Source organism: Acanthopagrus latus, chromosome 18, assembly GCF_904848185.1.
Source record: "Acanthopagrus latus isolate v.2019 chromosome 18, fAcaLat1.1, whole genome shotgun sequence".
Classification (NCBI taxonomy): domain Eukaryota; kingdom Metazoa; phylum Chordata; class Actinopteri; order Spariformes; family Sparidae; genus Acanthopagrus; species Acanthopagrus latus.
Window position 1 is genome coordinate 29646574 of NC_051056.1, and position 22159 is coordinate 29668732.

At 41.6% G+C, this 22159-nt stretch overlaps 1 protein-coding gene across 5 annotated transcripts in view; it reads right to left on the reverse strand.

Moving 5' to 3' along the window:
• Positions 1 to 5180: 5180 nt before the first annotated feature.
• Positions 5181 to 22159, reverse strand: part of si:dkey-237h12.3 (teneurin-3) — a 209101-nt gene continuing 192122 nt past the window's right edge. For 4 of the 5 annotated variants that reach the window (XM_037076956.1, XM_037076955.1, XM_037076953.1 and 1 more), the window contains 9 exons: positions 20748 to 20980; positions 18814 to 18968; positions 14842 to 15725; positions 13512 to 13687; positions 12849 to 13084; positions 11790 to 12086; positions 8404 to 10015; positions 7862 to 7992; positions 6516 to 7268 (listed from right to left, as the gene is read on the reverse strand). In XM_037076956.1, coding sequence (XP_036932851.1) covers positions 6516 to 7268; positions 7862 to 7992; positions 8404 to 10015; positions 11790 to 12086; positions 12849 to 13084; positions 13512 to 13687; positions 14842 to 15725; positions 18814 to 18968; positions 20748 to 20980 — 4477 coding nt within the window. Of the gene's footprint in view, positions 7269 to 7861; positions 7993 to 8403; positions 10016 to 11789; positions 12087 to 12848; positions 13085 to 13511; positions 13688 to 14841; positions 15726 to 18813; positions 18969 to 20747; positions 20981 to 22159 lie in introns of all 5 variants that reach the window. The other variant, XM_037076954.1, reaches the window with a different exon arrangement.

Consider the following 22159-nt stretch of genomic DNA (forward strand, 5'->3'; position numbering starts at 1 on the left):
GCTATATAATGCTGCCGACTGAACATGAAGAGCAGAAGCAGCACCAAGATTCTTTGTTCTTGTTCCCATTTAGCTGGGATGAATGGGATGCTGGTGAGGGGGAGGTGGTCGGGCTGCAGTGGATGAGATGCTTTAGACTAGATAATACGGTCGGTGTAAATCTTCGAGGCCTTAACAAACCTGTCCATCTCGCTGATAGGACGCACGTGTCAATGCACATTATCTCCAAGGTCTGAGTGAGTCACTGATTAAGAGAACGAAGGGATGTGGCCTCTTTGCACCTTACTGCCGTGTAAAACTCCCAATGAAAGTTAAACTGTTTTCCTGTGTGCATGCTCCTCGTCCTCGTGCCGTAACGTCTGATTGTCGAGTGTCAGCCCTGCCCGCCTGCATCTGACTGCCTCTCTACGTCGGCTTTGATTTCAGACTTTTTTGTATTCTCGAAAGAGAGCATAAATAATGTGTTTATCACCAGAACAATTGGACTAAAAGCGACTCAATATGTTAATAGCATGATCCGCACTTCAGTCTTTCTGCTTCCACCCGTCCTATTAGCATTAAAAATTACAGAGGGAATTATTACACACTGTAATAATGAAGTGTTCGTGAATGATAATTATGAGCTCGACATTACTTTGATTAAACCATCTTCTCGCAATCAAATGGTGTTTTTCCAGTTTTACATCCTAGATTTAACTCTGCCTGTTATGAAATCCTGCAGAGAGATACTGGGGTTTTTTTTTTGTCACATGCCTCAAATTTAAATTTACCCCTGCAGGTTCTGTTGGAGAGAAAAGTCTACAAGCTGTCAGCTGAAGGAGAGTGAAGGCAGAAATGAACACTATCACCTCGTGTGCACGTGAGAATCTGTCTCAGAGTTTCAGAAAACAATTAACTCCAAACATGATTTTAAGATTTGAGGATTGAGATCTGCACCTGAGCCTGTCTGCTTCAAAAACATTATGAGCTTTAATAATTACAGAGGAAATCATTTCACATTGTAAAAACAGTTTCTGAATGATAATTATGTTCTCAAAATAACTTTAATTAACTCATCTCCTTGTAATCATTAGATAACTACATGTTTAAACAAAATGTTTCGAGCTTCTAATGATCAAATATAATTGACAGATCAATTATAATCAGAGAAACGAATCTTTACACTGCTGCTGCTTTTTCTGTTCGTACAGTATGTTTATAGTAAATCCATACTTCAATTATCTTGTCTATGAGTTTTAAACATTAATTCTACAATAACGGATGACTTTTAATTACATTAGTTTGAACTATCTAAGAATAATATATGTTTTATTGTAGCTAAAAAAAAGATACGAAGAAGGAAATACGGAATTGTGGAAATATCATTATATATTATAATAGTATAAACGTGTAACAGTCAATTATGCAACTCTATGCAACACTAAATGTTGCAGGAAATTAATTACAAACTCATTTATAAAGGAATATTGTTTGATTACTTGGATATTTCTTTGCAGTGACGTCAGGCTATAAACTTGCTCCCAGTGTGAGTTGCAGATGAAGTAGTCGCTGCGTGTCCACTGCTTCTGGATGATTACCACATCAGAACACACGTGATATGTAATTATCATCATTATGATCAAGAGAGTTATCGTACGTCCACATAAAACAGATGTTGTGTCAAAGCTCAGAACAAAAGCGGTTTATGTCGACATCAGAGAAAAAATTCTGTAATCACAAGAAAATGGTGGTGGTCAGATATTAACAGCAGTTTTTCTTCATGCCGGTTCCTTTCTGTGTTCAGAAATCTCCAAACAGAAAAAAAACTGTTTATTTTCTTTTTCAGTAAATGCACCAGAAATTGGTTTAAATTGAAGGCAGTAAGTAACAAATTAATTTAGGGATTTCAGCCCAAACAATAACTGTTAATTACCTGCATCTCACCACGATTGAAAGCAGTATTTTCACGTTTGTAAAAACAAGTGTCTAACCTGTAGTTGATGCACACCTGAGGGTCTAAAGGCTCATGTGAGATCTGTTATATTAAAATGTTAATTTTTCTCTCCTCTATGAACAGTTACAAAACATATATTACATGCTTCAGGCCATGAAAGCAAAGCAGGATTTATATTCAATATTTCTCAGCTACGTTTTCACAGATACAGATAAATATATTGTGCTTCTCCAAATGAATTTCAAGGTCATTCATGTGGGTGATCAGTTTTTTTTTAAGTGACATCAGACCAAACCTTCAAAAGTTTATTTTTGATTTATTACATCCAAAGAGATTTGGTGAAGAAACCAGCTGGAACTGGGGGCAGATTTATTATTACTGAGAGAAACTGTGTTCTTCTTATACACAATCTGAGGTTTAACTCTCCCCAGTTTGAATCACTGCACAGAAAATACTTTGCGGATGGAATTTAGTTTTTCTGTCACATACCTCAAATTGAATTTACCCCTACAGGTCCTGTTGATTCTGCATCGAAGAGAAAGTCCACGAGTTGTCAGCTAAAGGTGAGCAGAAGCAATAATGAACACCGTCACCTTGTGTGTGCGATTGAGAATCTATTAAGACTGGCTGCCCAAATCAAAAAAGCAGGTCTGATAAAATCCACAGAGGGACATCAGCACTGAGATTAGCTTTATAAAACACCATACAGGATGTTGAAATGTAAACCGTCAGGGGAAGGGAATGTCACTTTAAGATTGGAAATGCCCTCGGAGAAGCAATCAGCTCCACACTGTTACTTTATTTACTAGACGCTCGTTAGAGAGCTCAATCTGGTGACTGTTCCATGTGCTCCTAATTATCTAATCAGCTCGGCTGATGCACTCGATCACACATTTCTAATAGCACATTGCTGATTTGCTGTATCTACTACTGTAAATTCAACTTCCCTTTGAATGACTGTCCGTTTGGTTACTCTCAGCCCTGCATCATGGGATCTTAATTGAATGTGACTGGAGTAGCTTTAAAAAATTCTGAATTCAGTCCAAGTTTTCTTAAATCCCCATGGCCACCAGATTTGAGCCCACATAGATGCAACATACAGTTACAGACATCATTTATTGTCATCAACAACCATTTTGACGTAAAGCCACTGCGCTGGAGTGAACGATTCTGAGGACAGATTGTTGATAGACCCCAAAGTCATAGACGACTCTAACAGCCGGACTTTAGTAATATATAATAATATAAATGAGAACGTCTTCTGTCTGAGGCTTGGCTAGCCTCAATCGTAACGTACAAATGTGTAACTCTAGAGGAAAGAAATGCTGTAGTAAGTTGTCTTTTTAAAACTAAGTTGTTGAGTTATCATCTCTGATCTGATCTCTGATCACGGTGTAGCTCTGTGAGGACAGTGTAACTGATGCCCTCTTCCTTGTTGGCTTCTTTTTTTGTCCATTTACGAAGCCAGAGCTGCGTATAAATACCAGAATCACACAGATCAGCAGATTGTGATGAGATACTTGCTGCATTAAACAAAAAGTTTGTTGGTTTTGCACCGCTGACTGAACCTTCTAATCCATGCTGTGCGACCTCAAACTCAGTCCTCATATATGATGTATAGCATCCACCCTCAGTGCTCTGGTGTTTTGTGATTGTGCCTCAAAGATGGATTGCAAATGTATTTCATGTTACCATGTGTGATTCCATGTGGCCACCTTTATGTTACGTGCATAAAATCAGGTCCAACTGAATTATGAAACACGCCTCATTTTTTCCGTTTCTCTGATGTGGCTATTGCATGATGCTTTCGGGTCTTTGATGTTCTTGCAAAGTCGTGCCATCTCTTTTATTCGAGGCTTTGAAGTAGGTCTAGTTATGCTGCGTAGTGATATGCCGCACTGTTGCTTTGGCAGTGCCGACTGTGGTCACAGTGTGATACTGCAGCAGTACTGCGGATCATTTTGATTTTACTGTTTTATCTATTCTATTTGATGTCTCTTTAAATTAACCCGGAGTGTCCAGGAGTGATTCATGGACTCATTTATTTGAAGTATTTTTCTGACCCCCCTTTAAGTTCAGGTATGACTCTGTTATAATAAGTGCGTAGCCACATGATGATGTAGATAAACAGTCAGCTGGATGACTTGTGAACTATGCACCCTGCACCACTAGGGAGCATCAGAGGACTTTTAAGAGAATCAAAGATTTGAACGCTTTATGTTTTGCAGAGCTGAGCTTATATTTGAAGATTTTGCAGCAGGGTTTTCTGGGGGTTCGAAACTCTTTGTATGGATATATCAAAACAAATGGGGGATCGTTTAAGTTCACTGTAATTTCAGTGTGAAGAAACAACAGACAATGACTCACCGGGAAGCTTTAGCAAGACATTTCATTATAGGTTGGTGAGGAATGGGGGTGGTATATCCTAAGGGAGTCTGATGAGAACTTTGATGGAATGTATTTGAGATTTTGAGCTGAGCAACATTCAAAGAGATGTAGATTTTTTTGAGCTCTATATGTCATAAAGCATTCTTTAAATTTCTGAAACCATACAAAGAATCTGTGAGATGCCGACGCGGCGCAGGGGGTCAAAAAAACAACAGCATAAAACAACTTTTGTGCAAAGAATATTCAGCTCCCATTTGGTTTGAAATGCCGTTTGAAGTTTACCATGAAAAAGAAAATCACTTTCATATGAAGGGGTTGTTTTCAGAGTTATGCATTCCACCATCAGAAGGCCTCAGTGCTTTGATGAATAACACTTAACTCAAGTGTGGGACAGCTGATCACAACCCAGAATGCAGGTTTAAATATTGAGCCATCAGATGTTCAAACCTAAAATCCTTTCTGATGCTTATGAAGAAGATGTCTTATTGCTGTCTATATTAAAAGGTTAGTTACAGTTACACTGTCTTCAGCTACAATTAACACACTTCAGAACAGCTTCAAGCTGCAAACTTAAAGTTAATGCTGCATTTGTCTCGTTTCGCTTTGTAGTTCAAAGGATGTATTTTTAATTATTCATGTACTTTGTCATTTTGATATTTTTTGGGAATACTGAGGCCATGCATAGATAACTATTTGGAAATACTTTAAAGCACTGGTGTTATCTAAATGAGTTCATTACCGGCTCGATAAAACCTCATTTTCTGACTTCTTCACGACTGTAGCAGTTGACTTTTGGGAAGACGACAACGAAAAAAAAGGCAGAACTTTGTCCAGTTCTTTAAAAAAACAACACACCAAAAAGAACCCCAATATCATTTTAATCCATGAGTGCATTTAACATTCAAAAGAATCATACCTACCGAGAACATGGACGTGATCTATATTTGGATCCACTGCAACCTTGTTTATGTGAGATGGGTTCATGAAATATTTGTGTTGATGAAATATTCATTGGACAGGAAGCCAGGTCAAAAGGCATTATGCCCAATAAACATTAAATTTAGTGGAAATAATAGTTGACTGCATGTTATAGATACATCACCACTTGTAAATACTTGTCACTACATGCACAGGTTTCTGTTAATTACTTAAACAGAGCATTGTGAAGAAGCCCCACATTAGCCATATTAGGAGTAACGTAACTGTAAGAACAAAAAAAAAAAATAAAAAAAAATGCATGTCTGAAAAATAAAATCAAAATAAAATCAAACTCAGCTGGACTTTATTCGTCATGTATAAACACAACATAAATTACTGTTAATATGACTAGTACAGACATTTACTCAATTTCTTAAAAAAACGACATAAAACTCTTGCATAATTTACAAAACATGGTGTCCCTGTGCTGTCCAAGACACGGCTGTGCCTTTCACCCCAACAGAGTTCTTCATCACTGTCACTGTCCTTTTTTTTTCCACAATGAATATTGGGTATTTAAACATGGAAACTGTTTCTGTTCTTTTTTTCTTTTTAAAAACATCTCAAAGAGAATAAGACATTTCGATGTTTTTGATGTTTACAGTGCTAAATCTGGTATACATAGTGGTTGTTTGGTGAGGATATCTCTAACGTCAGAAGTCTCTGATTTTAAAAACAAACATTCGCTCAAGGACACTGCTCGCTCTGGGAGTGTGAACTCTCGAGCCCCGGACTTCTAAAGAAGTGCAGATATGCATAATGTAAACATTTCCTTTGCTCCTTTAACACTGTCGGTTGAGCCGAACTCCTCTTCATGAAAACAACAACAAAAAAATCCCCAAAACATAAAACACCGAAATTAGCTGTCTGTTTCTCCAAAGACACCAGTATTCCTCTGCTTCAGAGTCCAGAGTCCAGAAGGCTTGTGCAACAGAGGAACTGACCTGTAATTGCCATGTTAAGGCTTGGTGTAGTTATACATTTACTCTGTAGTCCCTGGGCCACAATGCACAGCATCGCTTTTGACCCCTTGTATTTTTTTTTTCTTTTTTCTTTCTACTTTTTTCTTTCTTTTTCTTTCTTTTTTTTAATACAAAAACACATTGACACTCAGGGTAGATAACAGCAACCTTTGATTACAGTTGCTTTTCATTTTGTCCACTAGTGTGTCTCTACCAAAACAAAGTCTCTTTGGCAGAAAATGCACCGCGTATTGTTACCTTTTCCCAATTTCACTTTGCCGCAGAAAGTGGATGTTATTAGCACTGTCTGCTAATTCTGGGTACTGCTCGATGGAGAGCACATAGTACCCATCGTACCCCAACACTTTTCCACTACTCAGGAGCTGCCTCTTCTCCCCCTCTGTCCAGGGGCGGACCCCCTCCTCGCCATCTCGCACTCGCTGCTGTTCTCTCGCCCAAGCACCTGCGAGGGCGCGCTGACGAGCGAGCTCAACAACCCGCGCTTTCTCCTCGTCCACTGTGGATCCGTAGCGGATATGAAGAGCCAGAGCACCGGCACGAATCTCCACATCTGCGAAACGCCGAGTACGACTATCCATGACTGTGGTGGACTGAGAAACAGTCACGTTGACACCGTTCTCCAGGGTTTTGTGTCCACTTGTGAGGTGCAATGCGGCAAGGTCGGCATCGGGAAGGCCTGGCTTGACGAAGTAGTGTGTGTCCCGCCCTTCTATAGTGAAGTGGAGGTCTTCCAAATAGAAAGCATTGTTGAGGATTGTTGCAACCTTGATACAGTCCTCACTGGCCACGTTGAGTGTGTGAGTGTGAACGCTGCCCTTGTAGATCGCAAACATAACGGCTCTTCCAATTGGAGACATTGCTGCTGAGAACCACAGCCAAGACTTTTCACCTCTGCGACCTCGAGTGAGATGGACCTCTGGCAGCCGCTCGAATGACAAGAGAGAATGCGCTTGTCTGGTTACTTCCTGCTGGACCCCAGAGATAGACTGTAGGAAAAGTGCAGTGAAACGTTAACGCCTGAACATGGCAGAACCTGACTCTCCAGGCCATTTAGAACCAGCTTCTGCTCTGCTTCAAAGAATTTTTCATCCTCGTCTAAGATAATGGTGTTTTCAAGCTGTGTTCTCAAGCCAAAAGTAGATAAATCCCCCATGACAATTTTACAGCAACACTTTTTGTGTTAAGGCCTGAGAAGAGACCAAAGAATCATAAATAGCTTCAAAAGATTGTTTTAACAGTAGGAACACCAAAATATTACATATAAAGTTAGACGGTGTTCTAATGTGTTCAATTGGTGACTAACACAATAAGACAGAGGAAGGAACACGTTACGCTTATTTGGCGTGTTATTATGCAAATATTGCCCAATTAAAATTGATTTTGTGTGAAATACACAGCAATCCAATTAAGAGATGGCAGCTTGGAACTTCTGACATAAAAGAAAAACAGTGAAAAACAAAGCAATTGTTTTAGTGTCTGTGCGATCGTGTTCACTTCCAAAAGAAAAGTGTCTGTCGGCTGGAGGAGTAAAACACTCGTGTTTGTGTTCAGTAAGCATGAGAGGATCAGTGGTACCTACCGGCAGATCGTCCCAGCGCTGACTCTTGCTTAGTTCATAGGATGGCATGCTTAAATCGAACTTGGGGACCGGAAAGCCAGGAATGGTGTTGTGCAGATGAAAGCCAAAGGTTACAAGCCAGCTGTTCACATCTGTGCAAGAGGAATAAATTAAAAGGCAGAAAGTTCACAAGTTACAACGTGAATACCACCAGATGATCCGTTTCTAATAAGAAAACTAGTAGACAAATGCAGGTTCTGACAAACTTTGTTGAACACTGAGCATCAATCAAACTGATTAAGAAAATGCGAAATTGCTAAGATATCACTAATTATTACAACACAAACAAAATTACATAAAACACTGAAATAAAACATCTGATTAGAAAAGGATGAGGATTTAATATGCAAATTATCAGGGATTTTCTCTACTATTTTCCAACAATTTAAATAATTCATAGAGAAATTCATCTGCAGAAAAATGAGTAATGAAAATAATCATTAGTTTCAGCCCTTATAATCACAATCAAACGCATCAGAAGCTCTAACCGTGATATCTCTTACCTGCAACGTATTCTCTCACTTCATGGACTTTGCTGATGGGGTTGTTATTTCTGAACATGTATAAATTAAAAGGAGCTGGCTCTTTGCCAACTTTTTTCCATGTAGAGACATCTGGAACAGTCCACCTTCCAGACATTATATCGTAATCCTGCTCCCCGAAGTGCAGCAGTTTGGTCAGGGGATCATACAGTCCTCCGTGAAACCCGAGCACAAGCTGGAAGTCTGGGTTTGAGTCGAAGTAGACCTCGCCGTATGCTGTGTACTGAAGCTGTTTTACCAGGAGGCCGTTGCTGGTGAAGACAGCCAGAGGTGTGCCGGTGTTATCGCAGGCGATGTAGAACTCCTCTCCACTGCTGATCTCCATTGCAAACAGGTGTCCCTGGAGGTCGTAGTAGAGCGAGGTGATCTCTGAACTGGAGTGGTTATAGACATGTGTAATCCTGGCTGGGTAGCTCAGGTCTGCGTAGAAATATTGGAGGTGCTGACCCAAGCTCGTCTTAGTGGACACTCGGCGGCCGAGTCCATCATAGCGATACTGGATCGTCCAGCCATTGCTCTTGCTGTAGACCCGCACCAAGAGTCCTTTGGAGTTGTACTCAAAAATCTCTGCTCCCCTCTGACGGAGGAAACCATCTTCATCCATTCTGTATTGGATATCTCCGAGGCGGGTGATGCGGTCTCTCAGGTCGTATCGCAGAGGAAGAAGTCTGGCGCTGTTTCCTGCATTCAGCAGGTGCAGATTTCCATTCAGGTCATACGTATAGCGCCACATCACTTTTTCATTCAGATACACAGTCTGGAGCTGGCCATCCACGTCATACTCATAGCCGTACTTGGTGGTGTTGGCAAAGGGGCCGATCTTGATCTCTCGCCTGATGACTCTGCCCACGTCGTCGTACTGGAAAGTGATCCAGTACATGAGCGAGCGGAATATCTCATACTGGATCTCCTTGATGCGACCGTGTGCATCGAAGTGTTTGGTGTAGGTCATGACCGCGGTGGATATGATCTGATTGATGTCATAGTAGATCACCCCGAACTTCCCGAACTGTTCCACCTTTCCTGAGATGTCATCAAACTGGTACAGATCGATGGGTAGTGGTGTTTCGTTGATGACGCCCTGCACGCTGGTGACGCGCAGGCTGCTGTCATAGGTGTAATCAAAGCGTGCATTGACCATGCCATCCTCACTGAAGCGGAAAATCTGCCGGTCCACCAGAGGACCCACTTGGCGATAACGGATGGAGCAGATGAAACCTTCATTCTGCAGGTTGACCGTCTTCAGCACACCTGCCGTCTCGTCGTAGGTGAAGCTGACTCTCGTGCTGTCGTACAACATCTCCGACAGTTTGTTCTGCCGGCGGTACCTGTACAGAACCCTGCGGCCTGTGCCCAGGTGAGCTACTCTCAGCAGGAGGCCATCTTCGCTGTAGTCCACAGCCACTGAGGCGTTGCTCTCTGGGGGGTGATAAAGGTTCCTGTAGTAGCCCACTGAGCGGATGGTCTGCATGGTGTAGCGAGCTACGCTTGGCATCGTCACAGCAGAAAGCCGGTCCAGAGAGTCAAAATCAAATATGTACTGCCGTTGACTGTGGAGCAGGAGAACCATGGACTGGAGGGAAAAGAGCAAAATAGCAAGTGTTTTCTTAAGTTGTGTAATATTTATACATAATATATGTGTAATGACAGGCAGGTTGAGTGCAGTCAGAGGGAGTAGAAACAGGGTGTATGAAAAATGCACCAGGTAGAGTTAGCTAACAGATTGTCTAATCTGATAATGCAGGATACAGTTTACAGTTTTAGTTTCAACGTTATAAGTGCTTTGAAAATTATATATTGATGTTTAATATCATTTAATAACATTTCCTACAAACCTGAGTGTGAAAGACAATTTGTTCTTTTAAACACGTTCAATTATTAATGACTGGTGGTCAAAATACTAGACCATCTGGCACAAGTACTGTTTCCTTTAAAGTCATTTTCTCCACAAAAACTAGTTTAATTTAAAATATATGCAGATTAGACTGTGGCCTGTCTTCTAAAGGTTTACCACCCTTCCTGTTAAAATGTCATGCTCAGTCATCCGTTGCTACAGAGGTTGCTTGTGCTCCCTGAGCTCTCCGTGTTCCTTGTGTCAGAGTGTTGACATGGCCTCTCCAGGTCACGCAATGAAAGGATGCAGCCAGGAGAGGCTCAGGAAATCTCTGCATGTATTTTTGTAGCGGAGCAGCTCAATGCAATCTTAAATACACTCTGTGGGAGAGATTGATGGAGCGGTGCGGCTCAAGAGAGGTAAATTGTTTGACACAACGGAATAGCAAAATGCAACTATAAGAGGACCGTTCAGATTTGTGATCTGTGTGTTATTTAGGATTTAGATTATTTTTGTACGTCACAGTCTGTGTGCCACTCTGTATCACTATGTGGAGCAAAACTGAAGATGACCTGAAACACACACAGACTGTACAGATCACGCAGCTATTTCCTGAGTTTCTATTTTTAGTCTTTGTCGGTCAGAAAGAAGCACATATTTAACAAATGAGTAAATACAGTTATTAAAAATGGGAAAAAAATGAGCTCTTGCAAGGTTTCATATAATCACAGCCTGCCAGTCGCCCAGTGTGTTGACTCTATATTTACCCAGTCTTTCAATTTGTACTCCTCGTTGGCCACCAAGTCTGAAAACAGGTTGAACCACTCATCAAGTGCAGGGTGTCCGTTCTTTGTTATGTTGCAGCTATTTATTCATTTATTTTTGTAAGGGGACCATGAACAATATTTAACATGTTGTTAGCATTTGATGGATTGTACTAATTTTCTTCTTCAGTCTCCTGGCAGGTCACAATTAAAACGCACACGCAGTCACGGCACAGCGCTAAACAAACAAGACAGGACACACCACACAAATTAACATGCGGCAGCACATAACGTCGCCAGTCTTCAGCCTTTACATACTGCGATTTAAAGACTGTAAACTTTACACTGCTGCCAGTGCATCCTTTCCTTGGTTAAACCTGACATACTGCAGAGGAGCAGATGGATACACCAGGTTACACTCTGCGTCTTCCTTCAGTTTGCTGCAGAATTGTCATTACTGGGTCGAGTGTTAGGTACATGTTGTGAATGCAAACCTTCTGAACATGTTTATATCCAGCGTTTACAAAAAAATGCCTAAAAGTCTGCAGTTAGTGTAAAATGATTACTGTGTTTCTGCCTCCGTAAGACGCAGAATTATGTACATGGAGCTGGTGATTATCGTGAAATAATCCTCTTCAGGGTGACCACTGCTACATGTCAGGGTCTTCAGTCATCCTGTGGCGATAATGACTAGCATGCTGTACACTATATCTTACATATTGCTTCCTCTGGTCATGTTATTTTCTCACCTGCTCCAGGTAGGTGTAACTCCATATCTTCCCATCAGCAAACACCCTGGACACCAGGCGGCCTTGGCTATCATACTCAAGTCTCTCAGTGGTGGGACCTCTCTGCAGGGCACTGATTTGCCCGCTGCTAGTGCGACTGACATTAACCGGCAGTAGCTTACTGCTGGGCACCCAGAGCACTGGGTGGCCCGCTGTGTCGTATATAATCTTTAAGAGGAACTTCCTGTGGTCATCATAAATCTTCTCTGTCCTCAGGGTGCGATCATAATCAACGGAAAGAATGTTTCGCCCGTTCACCTGTGGGAAAGATTTGATTTAAGAATGTGTAAGACAAAAAAATGACAACTCCTACAACAGCTACCACGAGTGATAATATTCAACAGATATCGCTTTAAGAAATCATGATCATACAACAGCACAATATCAAGAAAAATCCTTGGTTTTTATAGCACCTTTGTCTGGATGTCTCTTTAAACTGTATTCACAATGATTTTCACTACAGTTGTCACAGAGATTAACATCCCCTTCACGGGGCTCATTAAACTGAGAGACACTCTGGCGATTGTTCAGGTTCACTTAAATTACAACCTCCTGAATTTAGTGGAGATGAAAATTACTCAGAGGCAAAGTAACCACCCAAGTTAAGTTCATGAAGTACTGGAAGACATAAATCTGAGTGTCGGATTCTAAGAAGGTGGAATAAGAAGAGGTGGGCTTCTGTACACTGTTGGAATAATGATAACTCTCAGGAACTTAATGGTGATGCGTTTCTAACATTTCAATAGAAAGGGAGAATTGCAGAAATATTTTTGGAAGGTGATAAAAAGGGCAGTGACACAGCTACAGATATAAAACAACAGATGTCTTTATTCAGACAGTTTTATCTTATTTTTTTGCACAAGTAACCGTCTGCAATTGAACACCGTCCCCAAAAGTGTCACCTCCACAGTCTGTCTCTCACTGAGGTAAAGAAGGCCACAGGATAAATCCACTTTTGGGCTGCTGATCATTTGCATGTGCCTCAAGGAAGAAAAAAAAAAAAAAAGGAATCAAACATACCCTAAGCTTGCGTCCAAACACGATAACTTTCCCTCTGGCTTGTTCTTTGCGGAAGCGCCACTCAACCAAGTTTTGCCCACTCTCCCCTGGCAAGCTCATGTTGCGTCTGGCTACAGTTGGATTGGCAGCGCCTGCCAGGATGTGGGGCTCTGTCTGGTAGTGGGTGTCCATCCCGTTGGCATAGGTAATCCTTAGCGAGTTGTCAAAGCCCACTTGATAGCTGCTTCTACACTGGTCTGTTGATAGTAAACAAGAAATGAACAAAATGTACATTTGAGAACAGAGAAATATGTCAGTACACATGGGAATTCACGTTATTGACAGTCTCCTAGTTGAACTCAGTTGTGGTTTCAGGCTTTAGGATTTTTATTCAGCTTTCTCACAAAAAAAAAAAAAAAGAATGACCATGAATGATGTGCTGAAATAACTGGACCATCTGGCTCTGGCAGCGAGTAGAAACCATTTAGATACAAGGTTGAACTGACACGCCAAACCCTGCACACTGACAGAGTAATCATTTACACTGTCGTCTGTCAGACCCTCTGAGCTGTAATGATACACGACTTAAGCTTACTCAACATTGCCCCGACGACCCCCGAAACAATGACAAATAACGGCTTACAAAATCGCTGCCTGAGTCGGGAAGACGAGCTGCTCCCTTACCCTGAGCCAGAGTGTAGAAGGCACGGATGGTCGAGGTGTTGGTGGTGATGCTGATTTCTTCCTCCGTCATGGAGCTTTCGATGTCCACGGTCAAAGCGCTGTAGATGTCCGTGTACAAGTTATTCACCATTCCAGTGGGGAACGTCACGTTCATTAGCCGTCCTTCACTGTCGTAGCTGTTGGGAAAAAAACACATCAAAAGACAAAAGCGCTGATATGTATGAGGGCTCTCAATGCCACAATGCATCGAATTATCAGCTCTTTTATACTTGTTGAATAAGACCATCAGCGTTATTGTAATTAAAATGTCACTTTTCTTTCCTGTATTTTTTTTTTCTGTTATATGTTCAGTTTCCGGAGCGTGAGTGACAAGGCGTCTGTATCAACCCCGGGCGCAATCCAAATATTTGATATCTGAGAATGACACATTTCATCAACGATCCGTTTTATATGAACTTTATATTAATGGATTGGATTCTCTGGATGATTGATGTGTCATTATAATTTAAACTGAAATGCTTTGCTGTTTTAGTTATAGTGAGGATATCATTCATGGCATAATGTGACATGACAGCAAATTACAGAAGGGAGAAAAATTCAATCACTGAGAGGGCATGCTGTTCTGACCATGTTATGGCTGCTTATTATTGTAAAAACTATATAATCATGGATTGATTTTGTTCGGCTTTCCTCATTTTAAATGTATTCGAGTCAACACAACATCACATTATAAACAACACTGATGTTGCTTCTTTACTAACTACATTTTTGAACACATGGTTTATTTAGCAAACTGTAAAAGTATGTTATGGATATAAAGTTATTAAAGTCTAACTAGGCTATTTTACTGATCTGAGGCAAATTTTATAATTAGGTTTCAATTAGAAGTGCACCCTGAAGCATTTTGCAGGTAAGTGCGGTTACCATTTATAGAGTTTATAGAGTTAACTCGTGCTGAGCTGTGAGACAAGAAAGAACACACACAGGGTCACGCACATGCACATGTCCGTGCACAGAAAGAGTTTCTGTCCTTGTAACTCATGAATTGAAAAATGTAATAAACACCCTGGTGATGTCCTTCAACCATACAGCCTCTGATCCACGAGAGGCATGAATACTCGCTTTATCTTATTTCCAAAACATAGAATGATCTGCCAATGCCACAGTATATTTGTTTACATCATTTGAATTAGTATGCACAAAGTAGGCGGTGGCTTTGATTTCATTTGTACAATGGGCTGGTTCCAGATGCAAAAGGCATCAATTTAATTGCAAGCTAAATCAGTCTGACTTTCCAGAGAAAGAACTTGCCAGTCTCCATTATACTTACTCATAGAAGGTTGTCCAGCCAATCTCGGATGTCTTTGTAGCCAGCAGGCCGTTGTTGCCATGGTAAGTTAGAAGCACCAGCTCCTGGCCCTGCGCTGTAAGTGTTTTCAGCCCGCCGTTGGTGCTCATGCTCAGCCAGATCACCTGGTTGTCAGGGGCGACGATACGCACGGGCGTGCGGTTGGGATCTCTACGAATTCTCAAAGTGTTGCCACTGCTGTCCGTAACAGCCGTGATGTCATTCTCTGTGCTGTAGCTGAAAGTGTATTTCAAGTCGCCAGTGAGCAGGCTGGCAGTGTGCTGGTGGGTGCCATTGCTGTCAAACATATACAGCTCCTGCGCATCAGGGGAGGCCACTTCATATGTACCGGCGCTGGAAGTCAAGGTTGGCCCATTTCGTGCGATGGCCCGGATGCGGATGTTGCCCAGGTCTGCCACATAGAGTGTTCCATCTGGGGCTGCCACTAAAGAAGATGGAGCATTGAGCCGAGCATCTTTGGCATAGCCGTCGCCTGTCTGGTAACAGTCGCAGTTGGCATCGTTCTTGCAATCGCAGTCGGAGAGAGCCCCGGCCAAATGAGTTATCTCACCATCCACAGAAACCTTTCGGATCCTGCTCATCTTTCTCTCATCTGTCTCCGCTATGTAGATGGCCCCATGGTAAGAAACAGCAATGGAAACAGCTGATTCGAGAGGGGTTAACTGAGCCCTCTGACCGCCGGCCAAGCCACGGTCCAGTCCAGCCAGCGGGCAGTGGATAGGTCGGCCAGCTGCGATGCTCACTTGACCGTTCTCTGTGATGCGCAGCACAATGTTGTTGTCCAGGACATACAGCGAGTTGTCCATGGGGCTAACTGCTAGGTCTGTGGGCCACTCCAGAATCACCTGAAATACAGCACATCATTAGACTGACTGCTGGTTTTGGAAAGAAGTAAAAAAGGAACAGGAGGTGTTTTTCTTGGCTGTAAAAATGTCCCATTCATCTCACCAGGAAGCTACTCTCTGGGTGATTGCGTGTTATATTAAGTGTAATAAGATGTGTTTGTCTAGAAATGAAATATCCTTAGTAAGATTTTAAAATATTTTCAGTGTAAAACAATGGTTGATAACTCAAAGTAATCATGCCCACAAATTAAAGCACAAAAATTCTAAATCAGCAGGCATTGACAAAAGAAAAAAAAAAGCTGTGACGCCGTCACGTTGACAACAAGACTATAATGAATAAATCTTCAGTGTGGTCACGTTGCGGCTGATATCGAGAATACCTTGAGCTGTGCGGAGGCTGTAAACAGACACACAGCTCAGCTATCCTCTGTTCCAGTAGCCTCGGACAGGCAATTTATTCCCTCATAGAAGTTGATTTTCCATCATGCCCTCTCTCCTTTTAAACATTTAAGCTATATCGTGCTGCCATTGAGATCTCAAACTAAGTGGAGTGTACTGTAAGATGTTTATCCCCTGACTGTGCCCTTCACACCTTCATGTAGCACACCAGTACCTGGAGCTGCAACCTCAGAGAGAATGAAGTAATTTAAATTGAGTGAAAAAGATGTTTGAGATGTGAAAAATAAAGACAGCTGTGTTAACCACATTTTGGAAAAATAACAAGTATTACATTCCAAAGCTTTAACCTCGGCCAACCATTACAGTCTGCTTGTCAGCAATGTGTCAGTGAACAAAAAGCTCCTTGTAACGGCACAAATGACTGGCCTGGCCTTCAAATACATAACTGTGTCATTAAAACTGTCAAAATGCTCCCAAACTGTGCTTTTCCACGGGGCGATTAATAATAAAACACGCTGCGTTTAAGGCTGCCACTAGTTAAACTGCACTGAGCCAATTCTGTAGCTGGGGTGCCTGAGGATCCCACCGTCTCGCCAAAACCATGTCGGTATTGGCTCACACCAAATGACTTGATAATTAACAAAAAGTGACAAGCTTAATCCTTTGTCTTTATGTTCATTTATGTTCACCCACCTACACACACCAACAAACAAAGGTTGCATTCTCTTGTGTTTACACTAAGAAATATTCTTACGCTGCCAAATGCACCTTTTAATTCTCCACCATGTCTTTATTTATTTTCTGCATTTCTATTATTTAACCTCTCAACAGGACACGAGGATCTCTATTAAATCTTCTGTCGGGGTCATTTTGTTGTGACTGTTTCAACCTTCCCTCTCTACTCTTGAAGTGTTGTGTTTGTAGTCTGGGCGCCTCTCTTTTTGTGTTAGCTGATCTACATTAAAACATAAGAAAATCTAATTAAAATGTAAATTGGTTAGTTAAAAAAACCCAGACAAAAAAAAAACAACAAAATAATACAGTTGTCTGCTGCACACCAGCGAGAGGTGGGAGAACCTGATCCTGCAGCAATTTTATTCTCGACAGCCAAAGCACTTAAGAATTCACTGTCTGCAGAAACAGAAAATAGATGCTGTGAATGCATCAATTTTCACATGATAAAAGCCTTTTTTAGTTTTTATTTTTCTTCATTATTCATACTAACTCGGATCTGAAAGAAATGAGGAGGAAGCGGAATGAGGCGAGATTAATGTTAAAGCGCGGGGAGCCGCAGCTCTGCTCCGTACGGAGTGGCGCGGTATTGTAATGCCGTGACCTATTGTGTACAGACAGGGCGCCGCTTTTATGTCACCACATTCACAGGTAGATGCTAGGCAAAGTGGTCCGTCGCCAGTTGCTGCAGAAGAAAAGGTTTTATGTGCACCAAGCTGAGCGCCGCTTCATTATCATGTATGGTGTAAGTGTCCTCAATCCCGAGTATTTCTAGTGGAACACTAAACACTAATTCGGCTCCAGCCACATCAAAACAAGCCCCCCAAACTGAGTAATTATTCTTCCCTCCATATCATCTGCCGTGACCTGAAAACTCATCTCTTCAATAAACACTTCATGTCTCCACTTCCTGCCTGAATCACATCTTCCTCCTACCACGAATTTTCCTCCTGTACTTTCAGAGAAAATGCTCTGCACTTGTGGAGTTGAGAGCAAAAAAACAAAATACAAAAAAAAGACAAAAAAAACCCATTTTCCTCGTCTCTGCTGTTTCTTCACCAAGCTGCTTACAAGGTCGGCACTCTAGGAAGTGGAGCTTATTCGGTTAATGTAACTGTATTTTTCTTGGAAAAGGCTCAGTCCATTAAGTGTCTATTTTAGATTTAACATATATTCAATAAGGAGATCCTAACTGAGATTTCAATTATCTTTTTTTTATGAGTGTTCATGGCCGAGACTGATGGCAGAAAGGGTACAACTGACATCATCCAGCGGATAACAGACAAAAAATCTTACAAGATCACAATTTAATAAAAATGGAATAAGTAATAATAATAAAAAATAATAATGTCAAAGATCACATCCTTGACACAAACAAGAGTCACTTTAAAAGCAACCTCAGGGCAATCTAAGCCCGCCATGCAGATAAGCAAGATGATCAAGTGCTGTCAAACAACAAATAAATTAAACTCAAACATCCAGATTCAAATATTTCCCACAAATAGGAGCCAGAAGGGAGCGCGTACAGTTTCTGCAGCACTGATTTAAATTCCCGGAAAGAGACCAGTTTTTGCAATTTCAAATTTAATTGCAGAAGGTTCCAGGCAGAAGGAGCAGCATGTAAAAAAGCTTTTTTACCCACTTCACTGAAGAGTTTGGGAACTGTTAATAATAACATAGACGGTGAGGTAATTTAAAAAAAAAAATGCCCCAGCACATCTTGCTCTTACTTGAAAAACCAGTTCCTTGAAAAGATTATCATTCATGAAAAGATATGAGCTTGACTGCATATGTAATATATATATGCAGTTATATAATGCTGCATATCAATGATGAGTCATGGGTGAGCAAACTGAAGGAGGGCCAGAGGGGGTGGGGGAGCATGAGGTGGCGCTGCGACATGCTCTGAGAAGCCCACAGAGCTAACAACCGTCTGGCACTTGAGAGTACAAGTCACCTGATTGACGTCCATGCTGTTGTCACAGGTCAGAGGGCGAGCCGATGTCAAGTCGTTGGAACCGAGGAAGGTTGATATGATGCCGTTCTGGTCGACCTTCCTGATTGTGGTGCCATCGACAAAATAAATCAGGCCATTCTTGTCCACAGCGATGCCTGTTGGTGCGAGGGGGTAAAAGGAGAAAAGAAGAGAAAGAGGGGGAGAAAAAAAGAAAAAAAAAAAAGACTTGTGATAACAGGAAAACATGGTGGATATGCGGCATCTCTGCTTGCATGACTCAGTGGACAGAACACGATGGATACATGTGTCAAGCTTGCCTTCCCATTATTCAGGTCACTGCAAAAAGCACAGCCGTCAATAATTCAAGGGCTGCTTTTCTGCTATTAAATTATTTCTAAGGCAGAAGTGGGAAAGGCTGTATTCATACGGTATATATGCACTTGGTGCATCTTGTAACCCTCCTCTCTAAAAGAGGACCTCAGGAGGTGGGGGTGTCAATGAGGGCCGCGTTTGGGAGATTTTTTTTGACATCGGCAATCATCAACAATCTGCACACCATTTGAGAAATGAATGAGCGAGGGAGCGGAAATGACAGCTTCGGCCAATTTCAGATGAAAGGGGTGAAAGACAGGCAGTTGCCATGGTGACAACTGTGGACTAAATTGTCTCAATGATTGAGTGTCAGCTCAGAGTTGTAAGTTGCAGCCAAGCCAGTGTGGAGTTGCAATAACCATTTGTCCCAAACTGGGAAAATACATTAACGGACCGCGGCAGCCGCCACATCGCTCTCCGTGTCACCGTGCTGCTTAATAGAGACCAGCACCTATGGGAATTCAATCATACCTCACATGCAAGGAGACTGATATTTATTCACCACGTTGGCTTTCAGCATGCTGTGGTCTTGGCTCGAATTCAAGAGACGGAGACCCGCTGATCTCAGGAACATGTACGTATAGTGAAAGAGTTTGGGAGGATTTAAAATGTTTTGAATGCGCTTTAACTTCTGCCTTACCGCCGGCGTATGATTTCTTTTTCAATGAAGTCTTTAAAAGCTTCTATAGAAGGTGAGTGGTTTGGTTTGACCTGTGGCTAGGTCTGCACAAGATTGCTTTCTGCTAAAACATTGACGAGCCCAGGGAGCCCACGGTGAATCCTTGGGAGCTGGCTATTTGACAGTCTGAGATTCTCAGACAGATGAAAAGTGTCACATTTGAGCAGAGTTCACCAAATGTCTGAGGGGAGGGAAAAAAAAAATGGAGCCATCTGCTGTTTCTTCTCTGGTCTCGGCTTCCACCCACTCCATCATTAGAGTCGCTCCCTCAGATTGCCTTCACTCAAGCCTTTATCACCCAGCTGAAGCTGTGCTATTGCAGTTGGCATTCAGAGTGGGCAACAACCAGCGCAAAACAATTCATCTTGGCCTTTTCATCCAGAAGAATTTATGGAAAAGTGAGCAATCCATGCACGAATGGCCGTGTGCTATTTGAATATGGACTACCTGATGTGCACACGAGCTACTGACTTGTGAATTGTTTTTACTTTAATCTTTAAAAGGCCTGCAGACTTTCACAAGAGCTGTAAGAAACATACATGAGTACTTAGTGTAATATCCAATTCTACAAAAAAAATTAATGATGCATTATATTTCTGGAGGTTAAAACAACAACATCTTTTTCAGCAGACAGCAGCTTTACACAGCCTTAATTCACCAAAGGATCAGTTTTTCTTATTTGACAGTCACTGCTTACTTTAACTTCAACACATGAACCACAACTAACATTCATCCATTAAAAATCAGTCAGCCAGCAGCTGGCACCGACCCCAGTGGCACACATAAATTTAAATTTAGCAGTTGCCACTCCTGACTGAGAAACCCATCACCGCGTCCCGCCCCTCCATTTCAGTCCCACATCTTCATTAGTTTTAAACCATACCTTTGGGCCCGGTGAGAGAGGCCTCTGGAGCTTTGCCTCCGTCCCCACAGTGGTTCTCATCAAATGGCAGACAGTGTTCCCCTGTTCCCGCCATCACCTCTGCATTGGACTGCAGGTCCTTGGTCCCCGTTAAGGTTTTTGGACGGTAGATCCTCCGGGAGTTTGTGTCTGACACGTACAGCTGGCCGCTGACTGGATCAGTTGCCAGATAATACCGGTGTGCCGGGTTGTTACTGCATTCAAGACAATATAACTCAGTTATATATTATTTAATGTGCCTTTAGTTTGCAGACAATCAGAACCTTTCTTTAGATGCTTTTTCCTCACAGTGCAGCCAAACTGTCCTCTAATGATGCTTATTTATACCAAAGTAATCTCATGCAATAATCTCTTAAATAGCTGTGGACTATAAACCCCCACTGACCCCTGATGAAATTTAGCCTCATTTTCCTTCTGAATAAAACAGAATCAAGAATATTACAGCGTGTTTTTGTGCATTATGCCTCTCCAGAGGTTACGTGTTTTGATAATGTGTCATTTTGAAGACAGGAAACACAAAAACATTCCTTTCAACAGACTGAAAGGAATACAGACAGGTGTATTGTTTCAATATGTCCTTCATTCATTGTTTCAAGTGTAATGTAACAAAGGAGCTGTCTTCAGACTTTTGTTTAAATGGCTTTAAAAGAAATGACAGAAAGTTAATGCCAATGTTCAATCAGGTTTTGTTATTAGCATTTAAGCTGTCGTGGTATTTCCTAAAACACACTCTGTAAATGGCTTACTGAGCGTCATTTCTTTTCCAGTCCAGTTGCTGGTGAAACTATAAACCTTATTATCAGTTTTAGATTAGCAGAAACATCGTCATTTATGTGGTTAATGAACAGTGGAATGACATAATGCTGTTGAGAGGCTTTTGTGAATGAAAAATAAAAGACAACGTGAAAGAGAGAGGGATGAAACGATGGAAGTCAAACAGAACTGAACAGGACACCGCAGCAGTGGGCGCCAGTTTACAAAGCAGAGACGACAATTTGCGAGCCAGATCACTTCGTCTGTTATCGTTCCCCTGCGGCGAAAAGCCTTTGGGAATTACAGAAAAAATGACTGGCTTACGTTAACAAAGTGCAACAGCTAATGGCACCGCATCTAGTTCTGCCGTAATGGATCTGACCCCAAATCAGTGAGCGAATGCGTCAAAGAATCAAAAGATTCCACAGCACATCGTCGGCTGAATTTAGATTTGAAGAAATTAAATCATTTTATGTGACTTTCAAACAAACAGAAATACCAAAAAAAAACCAAAAAAAAAACCTATTGACCTCTTCTATTAATGCAGAGTTGATACATAGCGGGTGCTTACGCGTCATTAAAGAGCTAAAAACAGAAGCAGTTAACATGAAAAATAGCTG